Genomic DNA, 10047 nt, shown 5'->3' with positions numbered 1-10047 from the left:
CAGTGATGTTGGCAACGGTAGTGAGTGTGGAGGAGGATCTTGGTCCAGAGGCGAATTCAAAGTCTCAATCACTCGCTCTGGCCACTGGTGGAGACCACCTCTCGCCATTCCAAATCGCTGATATGCGTAATTTACAAACGGAGTTTGCTGATGTGTTCTCGCCCCTGCCCGGCCGAACCGATCTCATTCAGCACCACGTTGAGACAGAGCCGGGTGTAGTAGTGCGCAGCCGGCCATATCGCTTACCTGAACATAAAAAGAAAGTAGTTCAGGAAGAATTGAAGGCTATGCTGGACATGGGGGTAATAGAAGAATCCAACAGTGACTGGGCAAGCCCGATAGTTTTGGTACCATAATCTGACGGCTCGGTCCGGTTCTGTGTGGATTATCGCAAGGTGAATGCTGTGTCGAAAATTCGACGCATATCCAATGCCTCGGGTTGACGAGTTGCTTGATCGGCTCGGCACCGCTCGATTTTATTCGACACTGGATTTAACGAAGGGATATTGGGAGATCCCCTTAACTCCAATGTCTAAAGAAAAAACTGCCTTCACAACGCCCTTTGGATTACACCAATTTGTCACTCTTCCTTTCGGCTTGTTCGGGGCTCCGGCAACCTTTCAGCGCCTGATGGACAGAATTCTCCGGCCGCATGCTGCATATGCCGCTGCGTACTTGGATGATATTATCATCTATAGTAATGATTGGCAGCGTCATATGCAGCATTTGCGGGCTTTCCTAGGGGCGTTGCGAGGAGCTGGGCTCACGGCCAACCCAAAGAAATGTGCGATTGGGCGTGTGGAGTTTAGGTATCTGGGCTTCCACTTGGGTCATGGACAGGTGCGTCCCCAAATTGATAAGACTGCAGCAGTTGCGACCTGTCCGAGACCTAAGACCAAAAAGGAGGTTAGACAGTTCCTGGGGCTAGCGGGATACTACAGAAGGTTTGTGCCTAATTATTCAGACCTCGCTAGCCCGCTGAGTGATCTAACTAAAAAGGATGCACCAGATACCTTCCAGTGGACGGAGCGGTGTCAGCAGGCCTTTACCCAGATAAAAGGTGCTGTACCCAGCGGCCGGTGCTGTACATTAGTCGTAAGCTTTCTAAGAGAGAGACTAAGTACAGCACCATTGAGAAAGAATGTCTTGCCATCAGATGGGCCGTTCTCACCCTCCGCTATTATCTCTTGGGACGGGAATTCACGCTCTGTTCGGACCATGCTCCCCTCCAATGGCTCCACCGCATGAAAGATACCAACGCGCGGATCACCCGTTGGTATCTGGCGTTACAACCTTTTAAGTTTCAGGTGATCCACAGGCCGGGGGCGCAGATGGCTGTGGCTGACTTCCTCTCCAGGAGAAGGAGGGGGGGGGGGGGGGGGCTCCGGCCTGAGTCGAGCGGTGGGGGTATGTGATGAGGGGGGCGTGGTTTTGCGGAGTCTGCAGCGAGAGAGTGAGGGAGGAGCCGAGCGGTAAGTAAGTGGGTCAAGTGCAAAATGACGAACACCTGTCTTTGATTGCAGTAATTGGCGTGGGGAGACCGCATATAAGCTGGCTGGTGCAAGTGAGCGAGAGAGAGAAGGACTGGGGGACTCGTATGACTCGTAGGACTGAGTTACACATCGGAAAGAGTTTTTATGAATGGACTGAGTTTACACATCGGGAAGAGTTTGATAAAAGTGAACTGAGAGCTGAGTCCAGTGGGAAAGAGTGTCTTTGTATTGTGCTGTAGTTTTACTACGGTGAACGCGCATGTGGCGCACCTTTTCTTTGTTTTGTTTTTGTTATTAATAAATTGTACGAGTCCCCGTTACGCCGACCCTTGTCTTCTTTCATCCCACACAAGGAACCATCGTTACATTCACGTTATTTGTATAGCGCTTTTCACAATACACGTAATTTAAAAGCAGCTTTATAGAAAGTGCATGAGTCCACATTACAATTTAGAGTGATTTGTTATCAGAGGTAACTGTCTAAGTTATGTATTTCAGAAATATACAAAATCACAGTTATCTAAATTGTATTAATTTAAACAATGTAATAATTTAATGCAGAAACAATGAGCTCATTGAAGTAATGAATACTTGTTGGTTAACAAATTAATATGATTATAACACCTTCACCTATTACCAATTCACCTACTTATTACACTTATTGGACTGTTTCATAAGTGTTTAATTTGGATAGTAAGCTTTTCACTTTTATTTAGCCTCTGTCCAAACTTTTTTGGAGTGTGTTGCAGCCATCAAAAACAAAATGTGTTTATTTCTACAAAATACGCAATACTTGTCAATGAATACTTCGAAAATCTATTTTTTTTTTAAATGTTTGTCAGTTAAATAAAGATTATTAACAAATCATAGAATATTGATTTTATTGCATTTTACAAAATGTCCCAAACCTTCCTGTATTTTGGGTTTTAATATTATTTTGTGCTGATTGTTTATTATTTTATTTATAATTGCTGGTTTTGCAGCTTTGTCCCTTAAAAAAACATAGTCCTCAAGGTATCTAAAAGAATACTGTGGTATTACTATGGTACCCTTGTTGTTTTGGTACATTTTGTTATTGATCCATGAATTTTTATTTATTTATTTTTTTATGCTGTTTATCTACAATCTGAATATTATGTTTGCAAGAATGAATTTAAAATATGGGTAATAAATTTCAGGGTGATACAACTGTCCTGTTATAATAATTAAGACAAAACAGCTAATTAAAAGAATAACATTTTTGAAGAAAAAAAAACATTATTCTAAATAAAATGTATTTAAATTTTTGTGTTGCAGGCAGCTCACCAAAAACTTAATAACAATTATTAATTCATTTGTAATATTTTAAAAATACCTATAAATAAATTCAGGTGTTACCTATTTAGGTAAATAAATACCTAAAAAAAAAAAAAAAAAAAAAAATATATATATATATGTCACGATTAGCCACGCACTTCCTGGGTTTACTTGGACTACGTTTCCCATCATACACCTCCCTGGACTGATTACACCAAACACCATACACCTGCACTGCACTGCACTGATTGCACACACACTTGTACTTCATTTACACACACACAAAAGCCACTTCTCCACACCACTTCTCTGCGAAGTATTGCATTGCCCCGGCTTTCAATTGTTCTGACCTCTGTTCTCGTCTGCCTGTTTCCTGTGTTACTTAGCCTACCTCTGCCTGGATACCGACTCCCATCTGCTCGCCGCCTGCCTCGACCATCGCCTGCTGACTATCCCTGGATTTCCTCTGATACTGCTGTTTGCCTGTGATATTGATCTTTTCGACTCTGCTTTCTAATAAACACGCTACATTTGAATCCCCCAGACTCGCGTGATTCATAACAATATATATATATATATATATTATTATTATTTATTTCTTTTAAATCTTTTTTAAAGTAGTGATTGATATGTGTACATTCACATGTATTTAATATTTAAGTTACATTTGTTATCACTTTTTTACCTGATAGTATTTTTAGATTTAAACTTTTTATGAAAATGGTATAAAAGGTGTTTGAAACCATAGACTACTTTGTTTTTGTATTTATTTTTCTTGATAATGGACACTATGTCATTGACTCGTATACCTCTATAGCAATGATGATTAAATGATCAATTTAAGGTCAATTTTTTCACCCTATGTTGTGTTAGAGAGAAAAGTCGATGAAACAAAAACTGAAGACAAGTGATTGTATATAACCCTGATTTATTGATGTTTCAATGTGGTACATGGTTGGATCAAAATAACAATTTTGACAGAGCAGCTCATCAGCCCATCATCCAAAATCAGGGAAAGAAAAAAGTAAAAGTTACTCCTCTCTGTGGGAAGTAAAATCTCGAATGAGCAGCTTTTGTTGCACTATAATGAAGCAGAAGCATTATACATGCTGTTTGTAGTGACAAGGAATTTTAAGTCAGTTGAAAAGCCATTTATTTTATGTGCATTTAATGCTTACTACTTATGACAGAGCAACAAAAGCTATTCAGCCTGAAAAAATACTTCAGCTCCATGCTTTGTCTCTCTTATTAGCACTTTTCCGATTGTGCATCCCCTAAAGGACAATTTGTACTCTGGTTAGGAGCGGTGCCAAGAAGAAACAACTAGAATCAAAAACAGCACAGGGAATGTGAAAAGCCATTCTGCAGGTACAGTATATAACACTTTGACATTAGAGTCTCTTTGGGTCACTGTGGATTTTGGGTGTTAAACACATAAAAAAAATGTATGAACATTGAAATGTGGAGTGAAAACATCTTGTTGACCAGGTGGTAGATGATATTATGGAGGGGGAACTGGGTGGACGAGTTTAGAAGCGGCGCTTCTGGCTGGACTGCACCACAGAGGAGCGGGACATTGACATTTGACCACCGCCGCCACCGCCAATCATGCTCAGGCTGGAGCCACCACCATATCCAAAGCCACTGCCGCCGCTGAAGCCGCTGCCACCACCGAAGCCGCTGCCGCCACTGAAGCCGCTGCCACCACCGAAGCCGCCGCCGCCGCCACCACCGAAGCTGCTGCCACCACCGAAACCGTAGCCGCCGCCGCCACCACCACCACCACCTGTGAACAAACAAACAAAGACATTAGTTATACTGAACACCAATGCAGTTTATTACAGCAAATTATGTGCTGATAATGTCTTTTTATCTAAGGTAAAGATAAAAAATATAATAAGCTTACTGCTGCTTGACTCCTGAATGTGGATGGTTGCAGAACTGCCACCAGAAAGAATCCTGACGAAATGAAAATAAAATAAATGTCAATGTCTAGATAAAGACGAATTTCATGAGAAAAAAAACATACTTAAGCTTTCAAATTAGAAAAGTGACTGACCTGGTCTCCTCTCCTTCCAGAAGCTTCCTGTAGGTTGCGATCTCAATGTCCAAGGCCAGTTTGACATTCATGAGCTCCTGGTACTCACGCACCTGGCGCGCCATATCCTGCTTTGCTCTTTGCAGGGCCTCCTCCAGTTCCTTAATGCGGAGCTTGGCATCCTTCACTGCCAGTTCTCCACGTTCCTCAGCCTCAGCGATTTGAGATTCCAGGTTGGCACGCTGAGCAATTCAAAGAAGACATTACAACTTTAGTCTTCAGGAGCACTTTTACATTATTCCTGTCCTCTTGTTCCAATACCTCATCCAAAGACTAACACTAAAGACTAAAAGACTACTTACTTGTCCCTTGACAGCTTCAATTTCATTCTGAAGTCTGCTGATCATGCGGTTCAGCTCAGCAATTTCAGCCTTGGTGTTGCGAAGGTCATCTCCATATTTGCCGGCAGATGACTGCATCTCCTCAAACTAGAAGGTGAAAAGAGAGACATTGTCATTAGGACCTGTCAGTTGATTGCTTAAAAATAGGGTTTGTTTGATGCTTGAAAGTCTTTTTCTCACCTTCTGTTTGTACCACGACTCAGCCTCAGCGCGGCTGCGGTTGGCAATGTCCTCATACTGAGCACGGACCTCTGCAACGATGGAATCCATGTCCAGGTTGCGACTATTGTCCATTTCCACAATGACTGATGTGTCTTTGATCTGTCCCTGGAGTTCGCGCAGCTCCTAAAATTGCAAGGATAAGGTATAAGGCACTGAGATAAATCTAACATTTAAAAAACTAGCATTGCAGTCATCATATAGTTCCATCAAACGCTCACCTCCTCAAAGATGGCTCTAAGGAAGTTGATTTCATCTTGAAGGGAATCAACCTTGGCCTCAAGCTCAACCTTGTTCATGTAAGCAGCGTCAACATCCTATGAAGAAATGTAAAAAGCTCAATATAATGGGTGGACTCTACAATCAAAATAATTGTAAAAATATAACCAGGGGGCCAAGAAAGCAGCCAAAGGTATTACCTTCTTGAGCAGGACAAATTCGTTTTCCACTGCGGCACGCTTGTTGATTTCATCTTCATATCTGCAAAGAAAAGTTTTCCATTTTAGCAAGTTTATTGTGAAATTATACCATTCACACAAAATGTGGTTCATAGAACCCTGAACATGTTCTTGCACAGCTACAGTACTTACTTGTTCTTGAAGTCCTCCACCAAATTCTGCATGTTCTTCATCTCTCCTTCTAGCTTCATCTTCTCATTACCAAGTCCATCAAGCTGTCTGCGCAGGTTGGAGATGTAGGCCTCGAACATGGCGTCGATGTTGGAGCGGGTGGTAGTCTGGTCCTGCAGTAAACTCCATTTTGTCTCAAGCACTTTGTTCTGCTGCTCTAGGAAGCGCACCTGTATTTGAAATAAACCAATAAAGGATTTGAATAAATGGCTTTATTAGGAAAAGAAGGCATCAGGACCTTTTTATATGCCATTACTTATGCCACAGGATGTGTCTTCTACAGTAATTATCAAGCACATCTCTTATTGCATATCCAGACTTGTATTGACACACCTTTGGCAACTTAAAAAAAAAAGAAGCATATGTGACATGCCGTGTTGGCCATCACAACTTCTTGGAGTAACTGTCCTGTTAATATGAACACTCCCCTTTTAGATCAAAAATATGACACTACAACATGTTTAGACTCTCGGTGCTATTAAAACAATGTTTCCCTCCAGGCATAAAGGCATGGCTCCTAGGAGACCTGTGCCAAATGGCAAGCCTTAACAGAGATGATATGGCACGCCTTTACCCTCAGGTGCTAACTGTACCCACCGTTCTGCATATTCATGGAATGTAATAAATAATGTGAAAAGCTCACAATTACTTTAAACTTGCAGGGTTCACATGAAAAAAACAAAGCATTGATGACATCAGTAGTTATTTGAGCTACATGATTGCTGATCATATCTCTTGTCAGAATCATACTAATGGGCGTAGCATCTACAGTGGGGGTGAAATTTACAAGGTGTGGTTACATAGTGAACGTCCCAAAGGTCTCAGAGAATAAAAATAGGAAACTAGGTTTGTTTAAGAAAAAAAAAAATTAAAAATGATTATTAAGGCCTACATGAAGTTACAGCAATGAGACTTTTAGGACCTTTTTATGCCAGGTATTACTTTGAGAAAGAGTAAAAGATGATACTCGTTTTGCACGCGCGCACACACACACACACACACACGCACGCATGCACGCACGTACGCACGCGCACGCGCACAAACACACACACACACACACACACACGCACGCATGCACGCACGTACGCACGCGCACGCGCACAAACACACACACACACACACACACACACACACACACACACACACACACACACACACACACACACACACACACACACACACACACACACACACACACACACTCTGCTGGATCAGTCATTGGATCTCATCTGGCTTGGGTTTCCAAACTCTCCCTCAAAGAACAAGAACAATTGTATACAAGGAAAGCAACTCAAGTCTGTGCTAAGATATAAACTTTGACTGCTTGACTGAAGTTGAGTGACAATGATGTAGAGGTGGCATATGCAAACTCCTACTGTGTGTGCTTACTGTTACACTGAATCTGACACTAGCAGGATTTCTGGGTGCAAGTGACTGGCTGTGAAATATTTAATGAGCAGAACCCAGATCATATGAAGGCCATTGAAATGTGCGCATGTAAACCCAACATTCAAATGAATAGTCAAAATGTTAGATGTGCAAGATCAGATTGTTGTGCCGCTGTGTATGTTTGCAAAGAGAAAACTAACCTTGTCAATGAAGGAAGCAAAACGGTTGTTGAGGTTCTTGATCTGCTCTTTCTCCTGGGTGCGAACAACTTGGATGTTGGGGTCGATTTCTAGGTTCAATGGAGCTAGGAGGCTCTGGTTGAATGTGACAGCTGTGATGGGTGCCATACCGCCTTGACCGAATCCTCCACCAAATCCACCAGCACCACCGCCGAATCCACCACCACCGAATCCACCACCGCCGAATCCTGAACCACCACCGCCGAATCCAGAACCACCGCCGCCGAATCCAGAACCACCGCCGAATCCACCTCCTTGACCTCCTCCAAAGCCACCGCCGCCGCCGCCAATGCTGTAGCTGTAGCTTTGTCCAGATCCTCCTCCAAAACCTCCGCCGCCACCACCACCGCCGGAACGACGGAATGACACAGAGCTCATCCTGCTGCCCATGGGTGCTGCGCTGGCAGACATGCTAGAGAAGCTCTTCCTAACACCTCCACCAAAGCCGCCGCCACCGCTCATGCTTCCACCACTGGAACTGTAGGAAGTTTTGATCGAAGTCATGACTTCTGTCGTCTATGAGGGGGTGAGGATCGGACAGAAAAAGAGCAGGAGGAGACAGAGAGATCCGGGTGAGCTCACTAAGAGGAAAGTTAAATCCCTCTAAGTGCCTTCTTCAATGAGTGCTGGAGCTTTTATACCTCTTGTGCCATGGGAGGGGCTCATCTGGCAACTCCTCTTTCAGCCTCAGGCTCCTGTCCTTTCACCCCTCTCCAAGTGATACATACACCCATCTTGCTAGGCTGGAATGGGAGTACTTTCAGCAGAGAGGGCCACACCCTACCTTACATGCACACACACTCTCACATAAAGTGAAGAGATTAAGGAGGAACATAGAGTAGAAAAACAAGGTCCAAACTTTCTGAAATTCTACACAGCCTCTTTTTGCATCTACTACAAAACTTTTGTATTTTACTAGTGCTCTGTAATCCAAAACACAATATAGGCCAGATGGCATTCTATAAATTAACGCATGGCAAACTATACAAATTCCATGCATCTTTCATGAATTTGGGAGGGACATGGCTCTCTGTTTCCTTTAAGCAGCATGCAGGAGTATTAAATAGGGGAATATTTGATGAAGAGCTTGAATGTTGAAGCTTGGCGCTCGTCCTGAAAGCCATTGTGACCTGCAGGGTCCTCTTTCCAGTCAAACAATCAAGCTACTGTTCTCTCACCTCAATGGCTCTGTCACGAACACTACTTCACCACCTTGTTCTGTGGTTCCCAGAGGGCTGATGCAGTTGCATGCAAAGTAGATTTTTATGTTACCTCGTAATAAAACACATGGTGCAAACTTTAATGGGAATGTATACAGCATTGTTTTCATATTGATAGTTACAGGTAACTGTCAGAACTCACAAAAGTATATGGTGACTGCAAGAGCAGTGTGGTTATTTTTGTAGCTGTCCTTAGGTGACATTATTTAGAAAAGTGTGCTGCTTTTGTCAGCATGTCAGTATCACCCTTATCATATTTGAATGGTTTAGAACTGCAGACTTGCTGCTGAAGTGGACAGGTCTGAGAGATTAATGTAGAAACCATGTAAATATTTATCAGACAAAGTAGAGCAGGAAGAAAGAATGTCATGACAAGAGAGTGCTAATACATTAGCAGAGGCCTCTATAAGCATAGCCACTTGTTACAGAGGGGAAAACATGTATATTTCTTTGTAAAAATTCAGGAGGAGTCGCTATAATTGACATTTTATTACATGGAATTTTGGCCTCCAGTGCATTTTTTTAAATGGCACAGCCCATGGTAAATCTATTGATCTGAACAGTGATACTGTCAAGTCTTTGTCAGATGTTGAGTTAGTTTTAGTGGAGTTTCATATATATATATATATATATATCAATCAGATATTTAATTGTGAATGTTCATTTCCTCTATTTTCAGTCACTTTAAAAATTTAAAAATACTAAAAATACGTTGAATGTAATATTTAGTAAATATCTGAATAAATATCCATTTTTCATACTGAACATTATAATTTTATGATGCCTAAATTCACTTGATAGAATTTGAAATTATTAATTTTAGTTTTTACTGTTTTTTTTGTTATTTATTTAGAGAAAATAGTATAGCAGTCTATCACAAGAGGATAAAAAAAGGCAAAACAATTAAAATGGTGCAGCAACAACGTCTCAGGCAGGACCTTGTGTAACATTTGCATTAAAAGCCAAAAACATCAAACAAGACAAGTGATATTATAAAACTGACTCTAAATTATGATTGCTGGAGGCACATTTGAAGAACATTTCCATCTGTATTTCTTACAGAAAAAAAACACTCTATATAGACTTCCGTTCACTTCTAATCGGATTTCAATCAGATATGCAC

The 10047-nt window shown here is 41.8% G+C and overlaps 1 protein-coding gene and 1 long non-coding RNA gene across 5 annotated transcripts; one reads left to right on the top strand and one right to left on the bottom strand.

Annotated features, from left to right (window-relative positions):
* The first annotated feature begins 3377 nt into the window (after positions 1–3377).
* Positions 3378–3894, top strand: LOC143722688 (uncharacterized). The gene is made up of 2 exons (XR_013196970.1): positions 3378–3551; positions 3698–3894. It is a non-coding gene; the product is annotated as an uncharacterized LOC143722688 (long non-coding RNA).
* krt5 (keratin 5) lies at positions 3701–8455 on the bottom strand. 4 transcript variants are annotated; one of them, XM_077214167.1, is made up of 9 exons: positions 7666–8455; positions 6038–6246; positions 5867–5927; positions 5669–5764; positions 5409–5573; positions 5190–5315; positions 4849–5069; positions 4696–4748; positions 3701–4575 (listed from the first exon to the last, which is right to left on the bottom strand). In XM_077214167.1, the coding sequence occupies exons 1-9, from the start codon at positions 8206–8208 to the stop codon at positions 4319–4321; spliced, it is 1731 nt and encodes a 576-aa protein (XP_077070282.1). In that variant the 5' UTR covers positions 8209–8455; the 3' UTR covers positions 3701–4318. The 4 variants fall into 4 exon arrangements, with proteins under 4 accessions (XP_077070282.1, XP_077070284.1, XP_077070285.1 ...); XM_077214169.1 differs by having other exon boundaries at positions 3701–4540; positions 4694–4748; positions 7666–8312; XM_077214170.1 differs by having other exon boundaries at positions 3701–4522; positions 4694–4748; positions 7666–8312.
* Between the last annotated feature and the right edge of the window lie 1592 nt (positions 8456–10047).

Source organism: Siphateles boraxobius, unplaced genomic scaffold, assembly GCF_051911475.1.
Source record: "Siphateles boraxobius isolate OS27281-9 unplaced genomic scaffold, OSU_SipBor_1 68, whole genome shotgun sequence".
In the NCBI taxonomy this organism is placed as follows: Eukaryota; Metazoa; Chordata; class Actinopteri; order Cypriniformes; family Leuciscidae; genus Siphateles; species Siphateles boraxobius.
This window is presented reverse-complemented; position numbering and strand designations above follow the sequence as displayed.

Coding starts and splice junctions, on each gene's coding strand:
- krt5 (XM_077214167.1), bottom strand. CDS start 8,208: ATGACTTCGATCAAAACTTCCTACAGTTCCAGTGGTGGAAGCATGAGC. Junction 5,574..5,668: donor TTAGAGCCATCTTTGAGGAG/GTGAGCGTTTGA, acceptor TTGCAATTTTAG/GAGCTGCGCGAACTCCAGGG. Junction 5,316..5,408: donor AGTCGTGGTACAAACAGAAG/GTGAGAAAAAGA, acceptor TTCACCTTCTAG/TTTGAGGAGATGCAGTCATC.